Source organism: Vipera ursinii, assembly GCF_947247035.1.
Source record: "Vipera ursinii genome assembly, chromosome: 4".
Lineage (NCBI taxonomy): Eukaryota > Metazoa > Chordata > Lepidosauria > Squamata > Viperidae > Vipera > Vipera ursinii.
In genome coordinates, this window is record NC_139514.1 from 22,762,865 (window position 1) to 22,789,126 (window position 26,262).

General features: G+C 36.6%; 2 protein-coding genes across 10 annotated transcripts in view; one reads left to right on the forward strand and one right to left on the reverse strand.

Annotated features, from left to right (window-relative positions):
- PAN3 (poly(A) specific ribonuclease subunit PAN3) overlaps positions 1–7,506 on the forward strand; it is a 77,972-nt gene extending 70,466 nt beyond the window's left edge. For 2 of the 9 annotated variants that reach the window (XM_083363096.1, XM_083363097.1), the window contains 3 exons: positions 1,339–1,403; positions 2,297–2,435; positions 3,958–6,962. In XM_083363096.1, the coding sequence (XP_083219222.1) occupies positions 1,339–1,403; positions 2,297–2,435; positions 3,958–4,098 (345 nt within the window). In that variant the 3' untranslated portion in view covers positions 4,099–6,962. Of the gene's footprint in view, positions 1–993; positions 1,045–1,338; positions 2,436–3,957; positions 6,963–7,008 lie in introns of those variants that run through there. The other 7 variants (XR_014492584.1, XR_014492580.1, XR_014492581.1 and 4 more) reach the window with 7 other exon arrangements.
- Positions 7,507–12,755: 5,249 nt separating this feature from the next.
- FLT1 (fms related receptor tyrosine kinase 1) overlaps positions 12,756–26,262 on the reverse strand; it is a gene marked incomplete at its 3' end in the record, with an annotated part of 112,017 nt that continues 98,510 nt past the window's right edge. Inside the window, exons 25-30 of the mRNA XM_083363101.1 lie at positions 24,903–25,002; positions 17,012–17,117; positions 16,214–16,356; positions 15,069–15,150; positions 14,002–14,093; positions 12,756–12,948 (exon numbers count right to left, since the gene is read on the reverse strand). Of these exons, the coding sequence (XP_083219227.1) occupies positions 12,756–12,948; positions 14,002–14,093; positions 15,069–15,150; positions 16,214–16,356; positions 17,012–17,117; positions 24,903–25,002 (716 nt within the window). The remainder of the gene's footprint in view (positions 12,949–14,001; positions 14,094–15,068; positions 15,151–16,213; positions 16,357–17,011; positions 17,118–24,902; positions 25,003–26,262) is intronic.

Sequence of the window (26,262 nt, forward strand, 5' to 3'; positions counted from 1 at the left end):
TGACACCCCTGATATAGAGCCATCATTACAAATATTTCGATTGTTTTTTTTAGCAAATTTAGCAAAGTAGTCATGAATTGCTTTATCCTTGATGAATTTGTGTCATACAAAAATCATCCACAATATGGCTATAAATGCCCTTTGAGATGACAACTCAGTAGTTTTAGTATACGTGTGAATTAGTACTCACCTTTATATGGCTAATTTTGCCAGATGTCCTTTTCCTTGCTATCTGCTTCATGTATACTGCTAACTGGTTCAGTCATTTCTCTCTTTTTTTCTGATCTAAAGAGTCACTAATGGTTGTAGCTTTTTCTTAGGGACAGAATTATAAATTTAGTACTCATATTCTGCATATTACAAGGGACACGATGGCTCAGTGGGTTAGGACGCTGAGCTTGTCGATCAGAAGGTCGGCAGTTTGGCGGGTCGAATCCCGAGTCCCGTGTAGCAGAGTAAGCGCCTGTTACTCGTCCCAGCTTCTGCCAACCTAGCAGTTCGAAAGCACGTAAAAACGCAAGTAGAAAAATAGGGACCACTCCGGTGGGAAGGTAACAGCGTTCCGTGCGCCTTTGGCGTCTAGTCATGCCGGCCACATGACCACGGAGATGTCCTCAGACAAGCGCTGGCTCTTCGGCTTTGAAACGGAGATGAGCACCGGCCCCTAGAGTTGGAAACGACTAGCACGCATGTACGGGAGAACCTTTACCTTTACCTCTGCATATTACTCAAGTAAGGTTACTCATTAAATTGTTTGAAAGCTCTTAGGGTGTTTGTATCCCTTTTAATTTTGTTTTCTAATGAGCATTAGTCCTATTCCTCATTAGGAATATCTCCTCAAAGGGATCACATCTTCCTTCATTGGAATTGTGCCCTTCATGTTCTGTGATGGTGAGGGAATTATAATCTTTACAATAGGATGTGTCATGGTTCTGAAAGTCTTGCCTATATATTATCCTAAGTCACTTGACTTTTAGTGAATATTTTTTGTAGGATTCAGGAAATCACTGCATCAAGTTCATCACCATATCCTATCTCCTATAGGTATGTGTGATTCAGTTATAATCTGTGCTACCATTTTATCATTGTAGCTAGTATAAGCATTTGAGGGGGTTACAAATTGCAAGCTAAATGATTTAACAGCACAGGGAAGAAAGGGCTTTGCTTTCTTGGTAAATTTTAATAGGTACCTAACATTTTTTCCTGACACTTTGTCACTGGGCTGAAATAGTTATATATTGGGATTTCTTTTAATTTGTACTATTCTTGATGTTTGTTGTTGTTTGTTGTTGCTATTTTTTCTCAGGCCAGGTTGTCTCTCATATCATTGTTTTACAGGAAGTTCAGAATGGAAGATTATTTCGTCTTCTTGCAAAATTGGGAACAATCAATGAAAGACCAGAGTAAGGAATTCAGAATTTTTAATCATTACATTATTTTAAAAATGGCACCACTGGAAAGCTCAAATAATTATGTAGGGCGAGGTTTTAAAGTATATCAGGCTCTGAAAAGGTTAACTAGGTTATTTTCATAAATATTCCCACCCAAATTTTATGGTATGTGATTTTTATATACATATGTACACATGCACGCACCTACACAGTTATTACTCCTGGTCTGGAGGGACAATCACATCTTGATTTGAGGTTTGTCTGAAAGCTAAAAAAAATTAGTGCAAGGCAATACTTCACAGAATTTAACAATTTCCTGCATTTTCATGAGACTTGTAACTGTTTTAAACTCCAAACTGTTAGTTTATTTTTGGGAAGGTATTTCAGTTTTTTCTCCCAACAGCAGCAAACAGCCTCCAAGTGCATACAGTGGTACAGTGCCAATTCTGGAGATTGGGAACAAAAATTGATATTTATAGAGAGTGCATTCTCCTGGACACTGTAAGTCTGACCATAGTAATGAATGATACCGAACGTGAAATTGTGTAATGGAATATTTCATGTTGAATGCTGGAAATTACAGAATTATTATATAAGAGCCTGTATGTATGATATATCTTTCAAAATATCCAGATTATTTCACTGAGAGAAAAAATATGGAGCTTGACTAATTTAAAATTTATTTAAAATCAGCACGTTTTGGGAATCTGATCAAACTGAGGAAGTCACTAATCCCGTAATAATAAATTTATATATGATGCCATAGATGTAATGAGCTTTGGCTCTCTCGAATTCTGAAGACTTCTTTTTCTTAAAACTAAATATAACATACATAAACAAATATATGTAGGCTGAGCTATGTGTCTTTTTAATGAGAAACATAAACACTCTTTTTTTTATGATAGGTTCCAGAAGGATCCAACATGGTCGGAAACTGGAGACAGGTATCTCCTGAAGCTTTTTAGGGATCATCTATTCCATCAGGTGACAGAAGCGGGTACTCCTTGGATTGATCTCAGTCACATTATCTCTTGTCTTAACAAGGTGAGCTAGAACTTCTGTATTTTTTGTTCACTGCAAATTCACTGAATTGTCTTTTTCTGCTCGCTTTCCCCCCTCCCTTTGGCATGCAAGCAAATTTCTCTCAAAATGCACACTTGTCATTGCCTTTGGCAGTCACATGACTCTATGGTTGTACTTTAAGTTGTCGTATGAATACTTCGTAGGGATGCGGTGGCTCAGTGGGTTAGGACGCTGAGCTTGTCGATCAGAAGGTCGGCAGTTTGGCGGGTTGAATCCCGAGTGCTGCGTAACAGAGTGAGTGCCTGTTACTCGTCCCAGCTTCTGCCAACCTAGCAGTTCGAAAGCACGTAAAAATGCAAGTAGAAAAATAGGGACCACTACGGTGGGAAGGTAACAGCGTTCCGTGCGCCTTTGGCGTCTAGTCATGCCGGCCACATGACCACGGAGACATCCTCGGACAAGCGCTGGCTCTTCGCCTTTGAAACGGAGATGAGCACCGGCCCCTAGAGTCGGAAGTGACTAGCACGCATGTGTGTGGGAACCTTTACCTTTACCTTTTTATGAATACTTCCTCAGTTGGGTGCTGCATGTCACAGACCTGCTTCAGAAAAAACACTAAAGAATAGTTCAGCAATAAGGAATTTCAGGAAGATAAACCTCAATATCACACACTTTTCTTTATTCCTGTAACATGGCTGGGAGCAGCAATTTTAATTTTAAAACAACCATGGTTTATTTCATCTTACATACTTAGAATTAATTTAAACTAATAAAACAAGCACAAATGGAACTGTGATTTGAGACAACAGTTTTTTCCATTTTTAAAAAAATAATTCAGTATAACACCGACAGGGAGAACAAAAACAATAGTTACACTATGAGGATTAAAAATCACCTATATATATATATATTATGCTGATTAAAATAATATGACAATGTGACAAAAATAGGAAAAAGGCTAATAGGGAAAAAGAAGAAAAGATAGATATATCAGTATAAAACTAATTCCATTTAAGCTTATCACTAAGTCTAGACGTAGATGTGAGAATATATTGCTCCATCTTTTGATTCATAAAGCATAAAGAATTTTAAATAATAGATAACAGACTATATCCTAAACCCCATCCTTGAAAATAAGATGAATAAGTTTCCTTCCATTTATATAAAATGATCTTTGCTGGGTTGTTAAATTTTTTCATCATTTTGGGAATATAATTGAATATTACATTCTGGTCTTTATAATATTTATAATATTACATAATGACAAAATGATAATTTGAAATAAAAATGAAGCCTACAGCTGAGCAAGATGTACTGTAAATGTATGGCTTAAACAGTCTTCACATTTTATACAATACCAACAAAATTTTAAAATTCCTACCACAAAAGACTGGATGCTGTCATAAAATGAAAAGGTACTTTTATCTCAACAGAAATGCTAGGATAAATGAAGAAAAATTGGTTCTTTTGCATGCCAAAAGAGTTGATGATTATTAACTTCTATTAACAAATAGGCCTGACTTTCTCTCCAATTTGATTTCAGTTGGATGCTGGTGTGCCAGAAAAAATAAGCCTCATTTCCAGAGATGAGAAGAGTGTCCTTGTAGTGGCATATAGCGACCTAAAACGCTGCTTTGAAAATACTTTTCAGGAACTGATTGCAGCCACGAACGGCCAGTTGTAGTATTTGCAGAAAGCATGCAGGACATTGCTGAGGAAAAGAACCAAGCGCAAATTGCACTACAACAGATTTTGTCATCATCTCATTTCATATTTTGGGAAACGAAACACCATGAGATGTTGCACTTCGGTCAGGTACACTGTTACTTGAAGGGAAGAATGTTTTTGCTTACCCTGGAGCTCTGGCTGCCCATTGGAGGCTCTATCTGTGAAGAATTTATTTTAAAGGAACACATCAAGAGCATGATGTTCCTGCTTTTATTTTTTCCACTTGTATATGCACTAATTTTAATTTTTAAAGACTTTCTGATCCCTGATGTTTTGCCACATTGGATCTTACTAAGGGAATCTCTTTGCAAAGACATTTCTGGGATTTTTTTTTTAATTTTTTTTTTGCCACTGAATATACTGCGATCTATTGGTTTTGATATTATTTGCACCCCAAATACTATAAAGGACCAGGTAAATAATTTCATAGAAATTGTGTTCTGTAAATTACAGTGTAGCTTGTAACCTCTGTAAAACTGTATAATATGCCATCCACTGTTTGATTAATTGATCAAACAAGAAGATGAATATTTAAAGACAAAAAAAAATCAAGTAAAATATCTCAGAAACATCATATATAAAATCCCTTTTATTTGGCTGAAGCTTTGTCAAAGCAAAACAGCACCATTTTGAGTTGTGTACTTTCTGGGGTAAACCCAATTTGTTCTAAACACAACCAGCGCCTTTTAAATAAAATACCTGTTTCTATATTTTCCTGCTAATCAGATACATTTACATTTATGCAATTTTTAATAGACTTTTTTAAAAAAATAATTGTTGCAGTCCTGTGAGTTCAGGAATGTATTCCTTTAAGTTAACTATAGTACCCTTCTTTTGTATAAAGTTTTGTTCTTTGAACCACAGCTTTATTATGGTACTTTACACTGGATACAGATACAGAGACGCTGTTCAGAAGATTAAGTACACACAGCAGATATCTGGCATCGAAAGCTTTTGAAGTGTTATAGTCTGATTCTGGAGGAACGATGGTCTGCTGTGCCTTTGCAGTCACTGCTTAGCCCAAAGTAATATTATCTTTGATAATACTCAACACATGAATATTCAGTCTTCAAGTCTGGATTTCCCCCCCTTAATTAGCTTTCCAATACTGGACCCACTGTTGTCTGCAAGCTGGGGTATTCAAGGGGATTTATAGTAGAACATCTACACTTTGATACGGATGACTGCCAAATATATAGGACTATTTATTTTTCCTTTCTCAAAGCGGTAGTGAAGACTGTATATCGGCATCCTTTACCCAGCACTGAATATTTAATAGCACTGGGTGCTTACCATGAAGAAAATGTGGAAACTTTCTCCAAAAGGTGTCAGAACTGATTCAAAGCTCTTGCAACTGATGTTACTGGCATCCATTTTATTCTTGATATTTGTAATTTCAGATAAATTTTTAATAATTCTCTCCAGTTTTATAAGCTTTAATGATGACACTCCTACTTTAGATTTATCACAAGAAAACAGTGCTCTTCATAATGAAGACTTTGGAAAAACAAAGGCCACTTTTAACACCTTTACTTAAACATAATGGAGCCTGAAATTAATAGTATCAATAAATGAGCTGAAATAAATAAAAGCCAATTATTTTAATCTGGCAGAAAATTAAACCATAATGTTTATTATTTAGAAGATAACAGTTGCCATAACATTATTTTTAATATCATTAGGAACAGGGGCTTTAAGATACGAATATGGGAAACCAGTCTTTTATCAATAGCTCATGTATTTGATGAAGAGCAGCTGTCTTTTTATATGTTTTTGAAAATCATATTGTAATTCTTTTTGTACAAAAAGAAGTAGTAATTGTATTCTAGGAGAAATATTGAATGCTTTATTTATAAGCGGGCTGAGGCTTCTTTTTCCCATTATTGTTTTTGTTTTGGTCTTTTTTTTAATGAAAGGGGATCATCTCTTCCGTTGCAGCAATTTGAAAAATTTTGACAAGATTATTTTGTGGACCAATAATTCAGGAAATGCAAAGGCAGGGGTAAAGCAGGGCTTCCGGTTTATCCTCGCTCTGTAATCAAGGCCCACCTCATCAAGACAAGTTGCATTTTGCAAATCTTTGTCAGCACATGGTATCCATTCCTTGGCCCCAGTAATCTCAGGACTTGTTTTAAAGTAAATTTTACAAAATGAAAAGTGCAGAGAGCCAATAAATTTCCATATGTAACTGTTACCTAGAAATAATTGCTGTTGGGTGATGCATAGAACAACATGGAATTTCGTTTTGCTTTGTTTTGTTCTTATGTGGTCCATGTTTTTGAATTTTCTACTTGGTGTTTTTTGGGGGGAGAATTCTTCCACTCCAGTACAATTCCAGTGAGAAGGCTGTCCAGCATGTTCCATTCATAGGAAGAGTCATTTATGTCATCTCTAAAGCTGAATAAGAATTTTTGAAAAGCAATGCCTATTTTTTCCACACAGGGAAGCAATTCTGACCTTCCTGTTTTTATAGTATAAAGCACAGAATGGACAACCTTTGAAATCATGTAATACTAGTTTAAATTTAAATTGTTCTGTTTTAGCTTGCTTGTTTGGACTTTTGTTTCTGCTACACTGTAAATATTTGGGGGGGGGGTATATAATGTGATTTCATTTTGTTTTTTTTTATTTTGCCCTTGTCCCAGTAAAATTCTAGATGTGAGCATCTTCCCCTAAAAAGCACCGGTATGTTACATTCTGATGTCATGATCCCACTATGTGTTACCTTTTAATCCTGTTTTTCATTCTTTTCACATGTACAGCAGTATTTTTAATAAAGAATTCCAGAAATAATATGGCTTCTTTGAGCAAGCAAAGTTATGGATATTGTGCTCTACTTCTTATATTAATGGTAATTTTCTTTCAGTATTGCATACACCACTGTGGAGATTGGCTACACATCACATTATTTGAAAAGACACTGCCTATTTGAAGTACAGAAGCTCTTTTTTGAAAATAAAAACATAAAATGTTTGCCCATGTTCAAGTAGTAGAATATACTGCTTATATCAACTGAGTGCAAACTTCAGAGTAATCAAAGCTCTCTGAAAAATTATTTCAAATTCCTATTGTTTAAATTCTCTTGTCACCTTTAACAAAATGTTGATACTTATTCAAAACATTATAATTGAATTTTATGAAATTTTCTATTACTTGAAGTGTTCTTTGCAAAAATAAAGATGGTGAAGGACTCTGTACCTGCACAGTCCCTGTAATGTTTATCTAAAGTACAAAAACTATACAAAATGTCAATGTTTTGTTATATGAATTTATCTGGATTTTTGATTCCTTAATGCAGATCTTGCCTTAGAAAATTTATTTAACAGATTAAAATAACAGTTGCAGGAAGTTTGCTTGGTGGTCTTTCTCAGACATAAAAGGCAGGAAAAATTAATAAGTTATTTTTAATAATATACACTGATCTATCACATAATTACCCTGAATGCATGTGTAATTTCCCTATTTAAATCCATTTAGTATGGGAAAAGATAAAAGCATGGAGAGATTGGCTGCTGTTTTTGTAGACGGAGTAGAATTTGTACACTGCTTGTGAGTTGTACAAAATATAGTTTGGATATAAATTAAATAAATAATAGAACAATGAGATTTTTTTATGTTCAGGGACGTAAAATAAGACTTAGAGCAGGGTTTTTCAAGCTGTCTAAAACTCTGCAATTCTGCTAAAACTTAAGTTCCAGGAGAGACTAAGAGCAAATTGTTGTTGTTATTAACCCAGAAACAGCCAGTTTTATATCACTAGAGTTTTGCCTTGTGGTAGAGAGTTGAAAGTGATTTTTTCAACTCATAGGTTGAAAAAATCTCATAGGTTCTGTGGCCTTAAAAAAAATGAAAATCCTGACTTAGAGTCAGTTCCTGCCTAATGTAAATGTAATAATGTAGAAGTGTACTTTCATGTTAAATGATAAATGTCTTAGGTTAGTTTCTTATATTTGTTCATGCATTGTAAGTATATGACAGATGATCTCTGAGATTTTTGAAGGTAAGGAAGAGAAAAGAAGATTTTTGTTGCAGTTCAGTATTTTAAAGTTGAACAGAGGCAGATGGTACTTTTTTTTCCTTTTTTTGATACTTAAGACTCCATCAAACCAGGATATTCTGTGGCAGGAAATATTCTGATTAATAAAAAATATTGATAGTCATTGCAGTCACAAGAACTCTGTGTTGGGGAAGTAATCTTCAACAAATTGCCTGTTTTTCTTATCTGAATATAGTAACAAAGATGGTGAACTGACGGATATAATGTTAATGTTGTAAAACTGTACAATAACAGTTGCCCAGTTTGTCAGTTTTATTATCTTCTGCTCTCATGGACAAACAATTATCATGACAGTTAAATCTGGATAAGCTGTTGAATTTATTGACATATAAGAAGAGTTAGATCCACTGATTTACATTTCTTGTAGCTGAAAGCCAACTTTTTGTTCAAAATATTATAGCTCCCATGACAAACAGGTAGGGTCCCAATGAAAACACTGAAAAAGGCTTCCCAAATGGTCTCACTTCTCGAAGGTATGCTCTAGGGGGACACGTGTTGTGAGTTGTGCCTTAATGCCTTTTGCTAATGATTCATGGTGATTCCAACAACTGTGAAATGAAGTGTAGCCACTCTAAATCTCCATAGGTGATGCCCAGAATTTGAAGTAGATGAAAATTATATCTAATCAAAGATGGGTAAGAGTCCATATTTGAGCTTATCTTTATTGATTATGGCAATAAGGATAGCAAAACATCAGATCCATGCATTGGTGTTGGCTTTTAGAGAGAAATAGTAGTTCCTTTGGCTTTGAAGGAGACTTGGACCCAACAATAATAGATAATTTATCTGTTTATTCCCTTTTAATGAAGGTTGCTAGAAGTTGGTTAATAAGCAATTGGAGGAAGCTGATTATTCAAACCTGGTATAGATTGAAAATTGATACAGAAATAGATGGAACTGGGAACATTAAAGTGATTTTAAATTAAGTCATATCTCTTCCAACCATATTTCCTTATCCACCATTTTCATAGGACTATTGAAGCTCAGGTCTGAATTCAAGAACACCTTGAAAGTACCAGTTAATAGATATACTGAATATGCAATCATGCCTGGGTAAAAAGATTTCTTCAAATCAGGAAGTTGTACAGTCCATTAGTGAAAGCTTGAGAAGTTTATGGTTTACAGGTGGATCTCAGGATGCAATGGCAATTGGAATGTAATTGCCATTCCTAAACAAAGTCATAAATTGTGATGTCACATGACCACATTGCTTAGGGATGATAATTCTGGCAGTATTGGTTGCCATAGTTAAGCGAGGACCAGGCAGCTCATTAAGTGAGGATTTCAAGTGACAATAGCTTCTGATTTCCTGCTGGCTTCCCCATTGATTTTGCTTATAAAATGCCAGCAGGGAATGTCGAACATCATAATAATGTGACCACTGGTCACTTCATTATCATGATTGTGAGCCAGATGCTAAAACACCCAGTTCATAACCACATGACCACAGTAACACTGCAATAGGCAGAACTAGTCTTGTTGCCAAGACTAGTCATAAGTCTCCCTTGTTCAGTGCCGTCACAAGTTTGAACGGTCACTGAATTCACTGAACCCTGAGATCACCTATATTGTACCTGAGCATGATGCCTAAGTAACGGCTTCTACAAATGTTTGACAATAAAATGCGTTGTTTATATATTGTACTGAAAATTCTGTTATGAATACTGTGTGCAATTTGAGTAGTGGGAGTTGAATATGCTGTTCCTCCAAAGATCTGAATCCTGATGTGCTATCTGCCTGATATGGAGAAAACACCCTTGCTGTGGGTTAGGATCTTTGCTGATTTTTACAATCTTTGTTGCATGCATTGAGGTTTCTAATTATTTTTACCTTAGTGAAATAGTGAAAGCTGAATCTATGGATGGAGCTTCATACCTTGTCCTGCATAACTCGGGGCAAGGGGGGAATTAAAGACAGATTCAGAAATCATCTCAGAAATGGAGCTTTACATCTATCTGTGCTATTTCATAGACTGAATCATTAACTGTTGAAAGACGATTCCATTGAAAGAAAAGATTACCAACCACAGATTACTAGAGGCTAGTTATAACCTTTGAAGTGAAGGACTTGTATGTTACTACAATCAGTACAAAAGGAGATAAGAGTCAAAGTAGGATTAGTCAGAGATTATAGAAGCAATCCCTTAAATTACAGCATTGCTTTATCAGTTAACAGATTTCTAAATGTTCAGATATCAAGCACCAACTTTGATGCACCAAATACCATGTGAGTCAAGATAAGGACTCTAATGCACTTGGTTTCAATACATGTTTGACAGTGCAACTGGCTTTTCCTCAAGCAGAAAGCAGTATTAAAGGCCTTCCATAGGAATGTAGAAAAATTATGGGGAAGATAAGAAAAATATAATTGGATTTCGGGTATGGAGGAAACATGCTTTAAGAATTGTAATTATCAATGCACTTAAAAAACTGGATTGAAACACAATAGGAACACACGAAGTATTTGTCTTTAGGGATTTGTGTAAGATTTAAAAATATATCACCTGCTACCAAAACTCACAAACTATAAGTTAATAAAAAAATAAATCTTTATAAACCCTCTGCAAGGCATCAGGAGTGTATATAGAAAAAAGAACAGCATAGTGATAGATGCCTACCCTCACAATTCCTAGGAGTGACTAGCTTTCTAAAAGTCCTTTGTGCACTGTTGAAGGTTGTTGTGAGGAAATTTTGAACTGCCTTGGATCCCCCTCAACATACATAATATCTTATAAGGAGGAGGGTGTTGAGATTTAGAATTTCTATGTATCTTCTTGCCACAACCCTTTGTGAACTCTTCAGAAGGTATGGATGTGTGGAGATACTAAAGAAAAGCTAGATGCTCTCCCCAAGGACAGAATCTCATTTGCGGAGTCCTTGTTGCACTCTGAGCTTAGTTATTTGCTTCCCTGGAGATGCTACCTAGTTTGATAACGGAAGGTCTGCAAGTTCAGAGAGCATCAAGGATTCAACAGTTCTACCCTGAGCTTCTGTAAATATATTCTCTTCTATTGGAATCTCATGTATTTGCCTTCACAGGGACTATGGCCAAACATCATGGATGTGTTACTCCATTGTGACTGTCCAAGGAAGTTAGGATTAGGATAAGCACTTCTTGACAATTTTCTAGCTATGTAATGTGAACGTTTAGTTTTTGAGAAAAGACCTATGTGTTCTGAAAAGTTCTAACAGATTTTGGTTTCCTCATCAAAATGCTTAAATTCTTTTACTCCAAAGCTTGATTAACAATAAAACAGTTCTGAATTCAGATGACTGATTTCTTATGACCTCCCTCTCCCTCCTCCTCCCTCCCTCTCCCCCCACCACACACATTCTTTTAAAGCTTGCATTGACTTTTATTTTGAAAATTCAAAAAATTTACATTAAAATATCTTTAAAAGCTTAAGCTACAGGTACATGCTATTTACATCCAGTTTCTTTAGTGTTGTTGGAAGAATTAGAACTGTTCTTCAAAACAAATACTCTTTTTGTAACCAATAGCCCAAAGATTAAATTCCATTTTTTTAGTTTTCTCATTTCTTAAATAAAACATGCTTTAATATTAGGACATCCTTTTATATTTGACAGATAACACAGAGACCATAAGCATATTGATTTTATAAAATGCTCCCAAATCCAAACACACTTAACAATGTAAAACTATGCAGGTTTCCTCAGAAGTAAACTCCATTCAATGAAACTTCATTCAAAATAATTGGGATAAGAATTAAGCCAAGAACTGTTGCTTCACACCGGTGAAGCAAATTTAGGCATATTCTAAGCTTCATTACCGTCAGTGGAATGTAAGCATGACTAACATGAATGGCTTTGACAGATTAACATCCAGTAATTCATTAATGAACCAAAACAATGGTTCACTACAATGCTACTTAAATCTTCAGTAAGAATGAAGCTTGCAGGACAGTTTTAGCATTACGTAAATGTTATAGCTGAAATAGTGCCAGCAACTTCCAGTTCAGCAGTACTTCAGAAAGAAATTTCTTAGCCTTCCCATTCCATATGTATTAGCTACAATAGGATTCTAGTTTTATCCTCAATAAGCTAGTTTAAAATAATTCATCTTCCATGTTGTCATTTGCTATTGGAATATAAAATCTGAATATAATATAAGAAATACATATAGAAATGTCTGTTACTATGTTAGGGCACTAAGGGAAAGCTAAGTTCTATAATCTTCAAAATAACTTTTTTTAAAAAGCAATTTAGCCCAATGTATACTACAGTGCATTAATCTAATGTTAAGAACTTGGGAGATCAATGCACACGACTTTCATTGCCTTCAGCCAACAGTTCTCCTTCTGTACTGTATTTTTCTCCCACATTTATTATTGTTATAAATAAGGCAACAGACATACATAACACCACTTTCTCCTCCTATTTATGCTACTTTCAACTATTGGATAGGAGTAATGCATGCTGATGTGGGGAGTTGCATTATAAAAATAATTTTGGAAAATTGACCCAGGTGATGAGCAGCAAAATAATATTTGCAGCACTGAAGTGGTGACCTGCAGCTCAAAGGTCAGTATTTTGACTTCAGCAAGTAGAATGCCGCACCATTGAATTATGACTGGAAAGAGAAAGATCCTGCACTAGTTTCTCTTCCCACATTATTTTGCTACAGGTAAGTGGCTGCATCATATCACCAGTATGACCAAAACAAGTGTAGTCATTTGGCTCGGCTGTGTCCCAAAAGACAGGTCCCTTGCTTCTTTTTCCAGTGTAGAAACTGTAAGTAAAAACAGTAACTTTTTAGCTGGGGGGGGTTAAGAGTATACGACAAGTTGTTTACTATTACTGTATTTTGCTATTTGCTCTTTAAAACATAATTGTGTAACTAATGTGAAATAAAAATACTTTGAAGAGGTAGTGTTCCAATCAAAGTATCAATAAAATTAAATAGTTAACATATGTAGAGTAAGGAAGAAGACCAAGATGGAAGAAACAGGAGATATTGCCTAGGTAAAAAAGACCAAAGTGTTTTAAGTTCAGAAGTTCTTTTAGCCACTTTTAGAAGTGGCTCAGGCAGACACCTCCCTGAGTCATTGAAGTATAATGTGGAGGAATGGACACAGCACAATCAGACTTGCAGGATTCTCTTAGTCTCTAAAACAGGGGTCTTCAAACTTGGCCCAGGGATGCTGGCTGAGGAATTTTGGGAGTTGAAGTCCACAAGTCATAAAAGGGCCAAGTTTGAAAATCCTTGCTCTAAACGTTTAGCCTTGCTATGGAGCTTTAAGTGAGACAGCAGTGGCAATAAACAGTTCCTCCTGCAATTTATTCAGTAGCATCATTTTGAACAAAAGTTTAAGTGTCAGCCTTTCAATAGGCAATATCAAGAAACAGACACACCAGAACTCCCAGAAATGCTGTTTTAGAATAGCAAGGTCTTGAAAACCTATCAGTTTTTCTCTGCCCCATCTTAAATCAAACATAATGGCAAGATTAATTTTAATTTCTTTTTCATACTATCCTCTTCCCAGGGCTGAATATTATATTTTTATAGCTAACTTTGCTGTTCCCATTCTTTTTTTTATTATGATGTGTTTTGCTTTTTGCTTTTCCATCATACTGTGATATATTTTCATTGAATAGTTTATCCTCCTAGGGCAGGGGTAGGCAACCTTGGCTCTTTTATGACTCGTGGACTTCAACTCCCAGAATTCCTGGCTCAGGAATTCTGGGAGTTGAAGTCCACAAGTCATAAAAGAGCCAAGATTGCCTACCCCTGTCCTAGGGCAATCGGTAAGTTGAAAATATTTTCAATAAATGAAAGAAATACCTCCCAAAACTTTGCTTTGGTCTCATGCCAGTCCATGTAAAACGTTTTAACTGTTTCAAAGGCAGCACCATTTTCCCCTCAGCTTGATAATTCTGAAAGAGAAAACAATTCTGATTATGAAGCTTTGGACTTTCTTTATAACCCATCTTGATGTATAGAATTTCAAAATATTAAACTTTGTTTTGTAAAACATAGAAAAGATGGGTTTATTGGCAAGATTCACAGGAGCATTGTGGTAAGGAAAATTATATTTTGTGTCCAGATCAAGCCTTAAACTGCCAAAATGAGGACACCTTTTTCATTGGCCAGAAACAAATAATTTTGTTTTTTGTGATTTGTGAGGAAAATGATCAATAGTCAATGGATGCGTTTTGCTTGGTTGAACTTGTGTTCATTCCTCTTATTGATAGCTCTAATCTGATGGACCTTCAATTTTTATGCATAATACATGGCTCAAGAAATATATAAGCTAAGTTCTTTGGGCTTAGATTTCAATAAGAGCTTTATGATTTCCTGAACTCTTTCCAGGCTGCTGTTAAAATCTTGAGCCAGAGGAAAGAAAAAGAAAAAATTCATTGCATCACTATAAGTATCTTTTCCAGAAACTCTTTTAAAAATGATTTTTAAAGGGAAATTTGTAATGAGAATGGTGATAACAATGGCTTTGGTCCAGCCCCAATGAAGGGTGGAGAGAGGAAGGAGAGAGAAAGAGAGGTGAAAACTGTCTTCTTTTTCTGGTGTGCTGGAACCCATCTGGGACACCATTTTGAGGGACAGATTTTCCAAAGTTACAACAAGCCATGGTTTCCACAAATCTGCCTTTTCTTACCACTGCTTAAGCAGTCTCTTACTTAAAGAGGAATAGAGAAGGATTAGAGGATTGAAAGTTAGCAGTTATATGTTTGGGAGATCCAGGTGGGTTCAACTATTTCCCATTCCCAATCCAACTCAAGTTATGATGAGCCAACTGACTGTTCTTGGGGAAATTAAGTATCTCTCAACATTCCTTTTTCTTCAGTTCATCAGTCTAGGACTGATCCAAAAGAAATATTTTAGGCCTTACTTACATCAGGCTGAAATTTGTGCTTAGGTGAACTTTCTTCAAAGACTCTCTGAAATGGTTTCATCTTGAAAGCATGAACATATTTTCTTCGAAAATAAACAGGGGAAAAGGCTTCTTGAGATAATACCAAAGCAAAATATTACTATATAGTAGCTACATGTGAATATTTGATCATGAATGACAGCGTACGTATATGCCTGATGTATTTTATTAATTATAAAAGACAAATTATATTTAACACAAAGAATGTCAAGGTTTTTTTTGCATAGTTACTATTTTTATATGGCATTTCTTTCCTGCTCACCTGTAATACTTGCTGTTTTTATGTTTTCTGTTTTATCATATTTTTGTGTGCCACCCAGAGTCTCTTTTGGTGATATGGGTGGCTGTATAAATTTGATGAATATAAAAATAAAAACCACCTAAAAGCAACACAAGCCTAATTCTGGAGCTGTACAGAGTTAAGGGAGGGGCTGTTTTACCATTGTAGAATTTCTCAGCTCCTAGACTCTGCCTACTTTCTGCAGAGGTTCAGCCACAACATCATCAATGCTGAACTACAGTTTCACAATTTTTAGATGGTAAGCAGGAACGATACCATGCCAGCTTTTGTGATTGCAATGAATTTTACAAATCATTAAAAATACAATATGGAATGCTGGCTAGATAGCATTTATGCTCTCCTTTAGATACCTAGAAGCTACTGTTGGTTAGCTCATGGGGATTAACACAATTTTCAGCAACTGTGAAGTCATCATGGCTCAATTTTATTTTTTTTCTCTGAGGATTTGAGGAATGAAACTGGTGGTAGTGTGGAAGGGACCTCTGGCACAAAGCATGATGATCTAATAAATTCCCAAGCTTACTCAGTGTTGGTTGCCAAGAACCATGGTAGAGAGAGTGTATTATTGTCAGCACTCCAAAGTAAATCAGATTAGGAATCCTATGTCATGTAGGTCAGTACTAGTTTTATTGCAAAGTTATAGTAACTGAATCTTGCAAATCAGAAGGAGCTTCCTCCCTCTCCTCCTTGTCTTACTCTAGAGTTAGGGAGGAGTTTGCCGAGATGTTTTCTCAGATTACAGACTTGCTCCAAACCACACTGTTTTATATTTTTTTAATATAAAATATCCTGACATTTCATCTTACCCCCAAGTTTCAGCATTTGCATTAGTCAAGGTTGGTACTGAATTGTTTTTTGTCTCATGAAGATTAGAGGAACTTGGAGAGCAGTGGTCAGACCCAGTATCCTCTGGTAATAGAGTATTCAAAGGTATGTAATCTTTGCCATCCTACGAAGACAGGAGAATCTGGTGAAACTTAATTGTTATATAAGCCACGTAAAACACACCTATATTACAAATATGTGATAGGTTTTAAAATTTCTCTACATATCTTAAAACAGTTTGATTCATCTCACAATTAAGCTGAAATATTACACTATAAGCTAGTTTAACTCCCTTACATTCAGAATAATCGTATGGCACAATCAGCATGGGGATTGATGCATCCTGAAATAATTTTTGGATGATATGCCTTCTAAAAATGTTTCACTGAATAAAACTTCCCATAACATATTACTTTTCTAAACACAGGGTTAAAATGTATGGGGGAAAAAATCTTTAAGTATGCCATCTGCTACTTATCTGCTACTTATCATCTGAGAAATTGAATGAAAAACTCAAAGGTGGATGAATTGATTAAACATGCAATTGAATCTTATGGACAAAGCAAGTAGCTTATCTCTGGAAAAAATCATGGGACCAACCTCATTGATGCTTGAATCTATGCAACTTCAGCCATGCAGATTGTTTGCATGCTACTATAGTAGCATTGAATCCTACTTCTAAGAGAGGAAAAGTATGAGGAAAGTCGATATATCTTCCACTAAACTATATCTTGTTTAAAGAAAAAGCTATACAAGACACATCACGGTTTTCTACTTACCTGTTGTGCATTAGCCTGAAGTAAGTCCCCTAATATTTCCACCAGCTCTGAGAACCATGGTCTTTCATTTGGATCTCCTTGCCAACAGCTAAGCATAATATGGTATCTGCCAAAAAAAACAGAAGAAATAAAAATGGGATCACAAGCTTCACTTCTGCAGTGGCTTATCTCACGTATAATCAGTTTCATTTTGTGGACCACTTTTAACCCCCATCCTTCCATATGAGCCCCATTTTTAATTGTTAACATATATGACCATCTTTCCCTTTTCTTTTTAACAATTTTAATTAAAATAATTGTTGCTGTAGTTGAGTCCACCTTACTTTGGTCATCCTTTTCTTATCTTTCCTTCTACTTTTCTCAGCATCAGAATTTTCTCCAGAGAGCTAGGTCTTTGCATAATATGCAAAAGAATGATAATTTGAGTCTGGTTATTTGTACCTTGAGTAAGAATTCTAATTTGATTTGTTTGAAGGGCCATTTGTTTATTTTTTTATTATACATGATATTCTTGCAAATTTTCTGTAACATCAAAGTTCAAAGGCATCAGTACTGTGTCTATCTTCAAAATATCCCATTCAATTCAATTAGTTGGATTTCTCCCTCTATAACCATTCACTCCCCATCATGGATTACTGCCTTGTTGTGGCAAAGGGACTTGCATAATTCAATGAAGCTATGAGCTATGCCGTGCAGGGCCACCCAAGACGGACAGGTCATAGCAGAGAGTTCTGATAAAATGTGATCCACTGGAGAAGGAAATGGCAACACACTCCAGTATCTTTGCCATGAAAACCCCATGGACAGTACCAAAAGGCAAAAAGATATGACGCTGGAAGATGAGCCCCTCAGGTTGGAAGGCATCCAATATGCTACTGGGGAAGAGCAGAGGGCTAGTACTAGTAGTGCCAGAAAGAATGAAGCGACTGGGCCAAAGCCGAAAGGATGCTCAGCTGTGGATATGTCTGGTGGTGAAAGGAAAGTCCGATGCTGTAAAGATTTTTTCTCCATAGGAACCTGGAATGTAAGATCCATAAATCAAGGCAAGTTGGACGTGGTCAAACAAGAGATGACAAGACTGAACATCGACATCTTGGGAATCAGCGAACTAAAATGGACATGAATGGGTGAATTTAATTCAGATGACCATCAGGTATACTACTACTGTGGGCAAGAATCCCTCAGAAGAATTGGAATAGCTTTCATAGTCAATAAAAAAGTAGGAAAAGCAATATTAGGATACAATCCCCAAAATGACAGAATGATCTCAGTTCGAATCCAAGGCAAACCATTCAATATCACAGTAGTCCAAGTCTATGCCCCAACCACCAGTGTTGAAGAGGATGAAATTGACCAATTCTATGAAGCCCTATAGCACCTTATAAAACTAACACCAAAAATGATGTCCTTATCATCATGGGGGATTGGAATGCTAAAGTAGGAAGCCAAAAGATAACTGGAATAACAGGCAAGTTTGGCCTTGGAGTACAAAATGAAGCAGGGCACAGGTTGATAGAATTTTGTCAAGAGAATACGATGGTCATAGCAAACACTCTTTTCCAACAACCCAAGAGACGGCTCTACACATGGACATCACCAGACGGTCAACACAGAAATCAGATTGACTATATGCTCTGCAGCCAAAGATGGAGAAGCTCTATACAGTCAGTAAAAACAAGACCAGGAGCTGACTGTGGCTCAGACCATGAGCTTCTCATTGCAAAATTTAGGCTTAAACTGAAGAAAGTAGGGAAAAGCACTAGACCAATCAGGTATCAACTAATTCAAATCCCTGATGAATATACAGTAGAGGTGACAAATAGATTTAAGGAATTAGATCTGATAGACAGAGTGCCTGAAGAACTATGGATGGAGGTTCGCAACATTGTACAAGAGGTAGCAACTAAAACCATCCCAAAGAAAAAGAAATGCAAGAAAGCAAAATGGCTGTCTGAGGAAGCTTTGCAAATAGCTGCGGAAAGGAGAGAAGTGAAAGGCAAGGGAGAAAAAGAAAGATACACCCAATTGAATGCGGAATGCCAGAGAATAGCTAGAAGAGATAAGAATGCCTTCTTAAATGAACAGTGCAAAGAAATAGAAGAAAACAACAGAATAGGGAGAACCAGAGATCTCTTCAAGAAAATTGGAGAGATGAAGGGAACGTTTCATGCAAAAATGGGCATGATAAACGACCAAAATGGCAGAGACCTAACAGAGGCAGAAGAGATTAAGAAGAGGTGAAAAAATTATATAGAAGAACTATACAAGAACGAGCTTAACATCCCTGATAACCACGATGAGGTGGTCACTGACCTTGAGCCAGACATCCTAGAATGTGAAGTGAAGTGGGCCTTAGGAAAGCTGAGCAACAAAGCTAGTGGAGGTGACAGTATTCCAGCTGAGCTATTCAAAATCTTAAAAGACAATGCAGTGAAAGTGCTACACTCAATTTGCCAGCAAATTTGGAAAACTCAACAGTGGCCACAGGATTGGAAAAGATCAGTTTACATTCCAATTCCAAAGAAAGGCAGTGCCAAAGAATGTTCAAACTATCACACCATTGCACTCATTTCCCATGCTAGTAGAGTTATGCTTAAAATTCTACAAGCTAGACTCCAGCAGTATGTGGATCGAGAACTACCAGAAGTACAGGCAGGATTTCGAAGAAGCCAAGGAACTAGAGATCAAATTGCCAACGTATGCTGGATCATGGAGAAAGCCCGGGAATTCCAGAAAAACATCTACTTCTGCTTCATTGACTATGCTAAAGCATTTGATTGTGTGGATCACAACAAACTGTGGCAAGTTCTTAAAGAGATGGGAGTACCAGACCATCTTATTTGTCTCTTGAGAAACCTATATGCGGGTCAAGAAGGAACAGTGAAAACTGGACATGGAACCACTCATTGGTTCAAAATTGGGAAAGGAGTCCGGCAACAACCTAAGATATGCAGATGATACCACTCTAATGGCAGAAAGTGAAGAAGAACTAAAGAGCCTCTTGTTGCGGGTGAAGAAGGAGAGTGCAAAAGTTGGCTTGAAACTAAACATTAAGAAAACCAAGATCATGGCATCCGGCCCTCTCAATTCCTGGCAAATAGATGGGGAAGAAATGGAGGTAGTGACAGATTTTATTTTCCTGGGCTCCAAGATCACCGCAGATGGGGACTGCAGCCAAGAAATTAAAAAATGTTTGCTCCTGGGGAGGAAAGCCATGGCAAAGCTAGACAGCATACTAAAAAGCAGAGACATCACCCTGTCAACAAAAGTGCGTATAGTCAAGGCTATGGTCTTCCCAGTTGCAATGTATGGCAGTGAATGTTGGACCATAAGAAAGGCTGATTGCCAAAGAATTGAGGCCTTTGAACTATGGTGCTGGAGAAGACTCCTACGAGTCTCTTGGACTGCAAGGCGATCAAACCGGTCAGTCCTAGAGGAGATCAACCCTGACTGCTCTTTAGAAGGCCAGATCCTGAAGTTGAAACTCAAATACTTTGGCCACCTAATGAGAAGGAAGGACTCACTGGAGAAGAGCCTAATGCTGGGAAAGATTGAAGGCAAGAGAAGAAGGGGACGACAGAGAATAAGTTGGCTGGATGGAGTCACTGAAGCAGTAGGCGTAAACTTAGAAGATAGTAGAGGACAGGAAGGCCTGGAGGAATGTCCATGGGGTCACAATGGGTCGGACACGACTTCGCAACTAACAACAACAACAACCATTCAGTTGCAAAGGGGCAATTGATTATGTGCCATCTACTTGGTGTTATCTATTAGGGACCATGTAAATAAATTTGCCTTTGTGATTTCTACTAAAAAGAAAAGGAAAATATAACCTTGAATCTTCCAACCTCCTAGGTCCCTTTGCCACATTCTCAAGTTCCTCCTCCCCAAAAGACCATTAATTGCAGTAGAATACTAAAAGAAATCAGAACAAAATCACAATGAACAGGAAATGGTCCTATTTCTTCCCCTGTTGATTTTCATCCAGTAGGGCTCCAGCTCCAGGTTGTGTTCTGATAAGAGCTAAGAAACTGCTGCCTATTTAATTATTATTATTTTTTTGAGATTTAAATTCTGCACAGAAATGTAACAGGAATTCATGTTAATAAGGAGTGAAAGATTAAACAGACTTTCTTTCAGTTAGCTTCCTTGCTACATCTAAAAACCAAGGCATCTGAATATAAACTCATAATAAGGCTCTGTGGCATAATTGTCTACTTGTCTGAGGTATTTGTTTTGATAGCAAAGTTTTCCTTCCAAATTTCCCTTTTTATCTTCACAATATGTGTGTGGATTTGGTTAGGCTGAGACAGATGTCTATGCAGAAATATTGACATCTGAAAGGATGTATAACACCACTCAGCTTTTGCTATAACAAAATATCCGGTCTTGATAGGATACAAATATAATATCCTGAATCTTGTTGTTATCCTAGCTGGCTACAAAACATAATATTTAGGTTATATCAATGAGCAGCCAATAATATATAACCACCTCAGGTATCTACCAAAGATGTTCCCAAAAGAGATATGAAGTGAAAAATGCTTATATACTTTGGCTCTGTAATGGTTTCAGGAGAAAAACATTATTTTTTTTGTTGTAATGATTCCATAAAGCTGTTTAAAATAGAATGGAAACAAAATAAGGGCATGGTATTGTTAGGAACATTGGAGTTGATGGGACATTCCGTTGCCAGTATAAATTTCAAGCAAGGGAGGACTTTAATGGGAATTTGAATTTTGCCTACTGCATCATATTTCAATACTATAATTATCTAAAAGCTTTTCTAACTTAGTAAAAGCCTTCCAAGTACTGGCTACACTTTTATTTGTATCAGACTTTCATGTGCTCCAAATTTATCAACTCTCTGTACTGATTTTCAAGCCAAACATCAGCAGCTACCTCAGATACTGTATCTCAGTCTCTGATAATTTCTAATCTCTTCCTTGAATTTCTGTTATTCTTTTAGCATACACACACCCATTCACCAGAGCCAGGCAGAAAAAAACGAACTCCATAGTTTTGCCATTAGACAGCTATCCATAAATTTTATCATGTATTTGCATTGGCTGAACATCCTTAGAAGTTAGAACATAAAGGAACAAGATGTTGGCAGAGTGTATTATTCTGCTGCACATGTGCATTGTTGGATATCTATTGAGAATCTCATCTCTCTCTTACAGCAGACTCCATGAGGGCTATAAAAATCCTATTCAAAGCCTAATGGGATTCCCATAGTTCTTTGGGGAAGTTATATGGAAAATAGTGATTGTTTCAGAAGTAGATTCAATTGGATTTGTTGTTTGTTATCATGACTGGTGATAACCAAAAAGGTTTTTTTTCTTCTTAAATTGTCTCCAAGGCAGAGGAATAAACTTACGACAACTTTAGAGTTCTGACTGATTACAGGAAGATAGGAAAAAATGTGTAAAACACATAAGAAACAGGGAGGTGTAATTGCTCCTCAACAGAAGAACATGTGCTTTATATTTGAGGTACCAGCAGTACTCTACCAGCATGGTCTCAGAATCAAAGTTGAAAAATGCAAAACAATGTCCAGGCTACTCCCATCAAAATCTGGACAGTCCCAGATCTCTCAAACCTCTTCCATTCAGTATTGTTCCCAGTGCTTTGTTTCTAAAAAAAAAAAAAAGGTACCGGAACTCAGAGGTGCTGTCACTGGGAGCGATGCCGGTGTCCTGATACAACATCACCGCCCGTCCTTTGCACCCCCGCCCCTGCGGCTCAGAGCCACATGCCGCAGGGATTCCCCTCCCCACAGCCACCGTGGGGATTCCCCTCCCTGCAGTTGCCATGCCGCGGCCTGTGCTAAGCCCCCACCCAGAGCTGCTCGAACCCTGACCCAGAGCTGTGTTCCTCGTGGCAGTGGTCTCCGGCGCCAAACAGCCTCTTTCCAACCACATCCAGAAAAATTTGTAACAAACATTGGAATTCTCAAGGCCACGTTTGGTATTTCCCAGCAATCTTTTACTGGAAGGAAAAAGCAATCCCTGCTGTGTTACTGATCCCAGAGAACCATTTGTATATATGCAGGTATCCTTAGGGTGCCATAGTTATGGATGAGAAATATTAGTTGCAAAGTTGGCATTTCTGGATGTAATACAGATATTTTGGACTTATTTTTCTTTCTTTGCATGTTTGATATTTTTAAAAAGGCATATGCTACTGACTACGCTTATGCACATATGTAACATCTTTTGCTAGGATAGATGACCACTGCTTGTCCAGAAAGGGAAAAGTGAAAGATTGTGACTAAACAAAATTTTAATGAACAGATAATACCACCAGAAATTATTTTAGCCTTTTTAATAAATGTAACTGTAAATGTAACTCACCATGGAAAACATCATATATTGTTATGTATATATTTGGTTAATTATTTAAAGACTGAAGTGCAACATAACTAGATTCTAAATAATCTATTTTTTCAAAACACACAATAGTCCAAACAGTAAAAGTAAATTACAAATTAAGAATATTTCATTCTTAAGAATTGTTTAAAGTGGTTTAGTTGTAATAGATGGTTATAGATTCAAATAGTTTTCAAGAGTGTACAAAAGATACTATTTTTTCTAGCATCAGCTAAATTAGACATATTACATTGAGAAAAATGTTTCTCATTTCCTTCCTGTTACCTTTATTGATTTCATTGCAGAGATGTTAACGTAGGAAATAGATTATTTTGTTATCTAATTTTACCTTCCAAAAGACAGAAGCAGATGAAAAATGTGAGGTTCTTTCCTGTTGGCTTTTTTGAATTAGCTGTTTTAGATTCTAAAAGCTTAGTTCCTAAAGAAGTAACCTTGTAAATAATTTTAATGTCCTTCTCTAGTGCAGGGTAGGCAACCTTGGCTCTTTTATGACTCAAGGACATCAACTCCCAGAATTCCTGAGCCAACATGGCTCAGCTTGGAAACTTCTCTCTTTCCCCTCAGCGTGGCTGGCTCAGGATTTCTTGGAGTTGAAGTCCACGAGTCATAAAAAAGAGCCAAGATTGCCTACTCCTAAAGCCAATAGAGGGAGCTTTTGTTGTTGTTGTTGTTGCAAAAAAAAGTGCCGGAACACCGTTCTGAGAGTTCTATGAGAAAAAAAGCCCTGATTGTTCCTATCCGTTCTCTCTTCCTTTTGCAACACGTTAAAAGACTTTCCCATTTCTCTCTCTCTCTCAAAAGGAGATTATCATCCCTTCTTCTATTTTACTTTTAAAAAATAAAGGAAATGTTTGAATTAAACCTCTGCCATTGCCTCCACCCTTTGGTACATGGCCTTTCAGAAGATTGTTAAGACTTGGCTCTGCCAGTTAGCATGGAGGTCTAAGTATGTTATGAAATCCTGAAGATGGCTGATTGGCTTGAGGACGGTTTCTCGGACTTGTTAATCCCTTTTAGCCCTTGTTAATTTTTTTAAGTTTGACTTTTTACTTTTAACTTCTTAATTTTAACCTTATTTTTTAACACTGTTTTTAACTCTGCTTTTTAGTCACATTTTAACATTTTTTGATGTTTGTAAATTGCTGAAAATCACTTAAGTGAGATGGGTAGTGTAGAAATTTGATAAATAAAATAAAAATAAAAACCCTAATTGGAAGATTCATCATTAAGGTTAAAAGCATATTCACTTTGTCTCATTCTCAGCTTGGTTTAGAAATAGTGTTTCCTCTTTTATCTTAATACAATTATTACTGTATGAGCTAACTGATGGATTATCCTATCTTAGAACATAGACATTGGACACAAAGTAATTTATAAGCATTGTTCCTGGACATAGCTCTGCTCTATGGTGGCCCCTTCTAAAACACCAGAGTGTTTGGACATTTTTATGTGCATCTTAGAACCAGGGTGCATATCCGAAAGCATAAAAACACACATACATTTCTGGGGTTGCAAAATCCGGAGCTGTCATGCAAATGCCTTCTTTTAACTTTCTGAAGAAGACTTCGTCTATTTGAATGCCAGGATATGGGGATGCACCTAAGAATTAAAAATGGAATCTTTAGAATTAAGTAATTAACTCCCAAACTCATACTTTCAGCTGACTATTTTTTTCTCAGAATGCAAAGAGTTAACTCAGAGGTAAAAGCTGCCCTAGAAACATGTACTAGATGACCAGAAGATTGTTTATCTAAGGAACTGCTAGCATTGACTGGTTTCCTTTGCTGTTGTGTCTGTCTCATCTGCCATTCTTCTTTGATGAATGAAATTGTTGCTTCCTTTGCAGGATGGATTTTGTATCCTGCATTTTTCCTTTTTTTTTTAAGAATGCAATGCCTCAGCATTCTCACTTTGAATGCCTTATTACTACCTCAGTCTGAGATATTTTGGTGCTTGTCTGCCTGTGAGTCCCATTGATCAGTACAGAAAGGAAGCAGCTGTGTGCGCCAGTGGCCCACTATTGTGTGACCCAATGGGCTAGTAACTCTGGTTGGTTGTTATGACCTACCATCTTCTCTCCCCAATCGCATCTCTATGTCTAGAAGGATCTGTTATTTGACACCACAATTTTGATATCAATACCTTTGAAAAAAATGGTTGGGACGTGGTTTAGCAGCAGCAATTAAAGACAGTTATAGTTATTTTGTTTTGTTTCTTATGTCTTGTCTTTCAAGTCGCTAAAATGTAACACAGCCCCTCTTTTTTTAAAAAAATAAAAATCCTATTCAAAGTAAAATCAAATAAAAACTACTAATTTACAACTTCTATTATGTTTTATTCAGCATGGGTTGCCAACTGGGGAGGATGTGAACTTTAGCCCAGCATATTTGAAAGACTTCAGGTTGGCAAGAATTATCCCAAAGCGCCACTATCAAAAGCTCTGCGTAAAGCATAGAATTTCAAAGGCTGCCATTTCCCATAGGTTGGTAACTCTTGGGAGTACCACTGGCTTTGGTTTTTTGCTGATACTTTTTTTTTTGCTGCTGTCAACACTGCAATGCTCTCTAACAGACTTCTTACATATACCAATATTCAAAAAGTGGAATAGCACAGAGAGCAAATTAGGGAATTTGGGTCAGGAGTTTGATTGTTTTCACTTGATTAGAACTCTTAAATGATTGTGAAGTGATATAATTTAATCATAGAAGATTCCTTTTACCAACTTTGAGCTCTCTTATTGACAGGATAAAACTCATCTGAGAATTTGGAGACTTTGAATCCTAACTCATCTACAAGTGCCAGGAAAAAGAAGGGAGATTTAAAATGTTGATTTGCCACTGGTTGCAAATATTCTTGCAA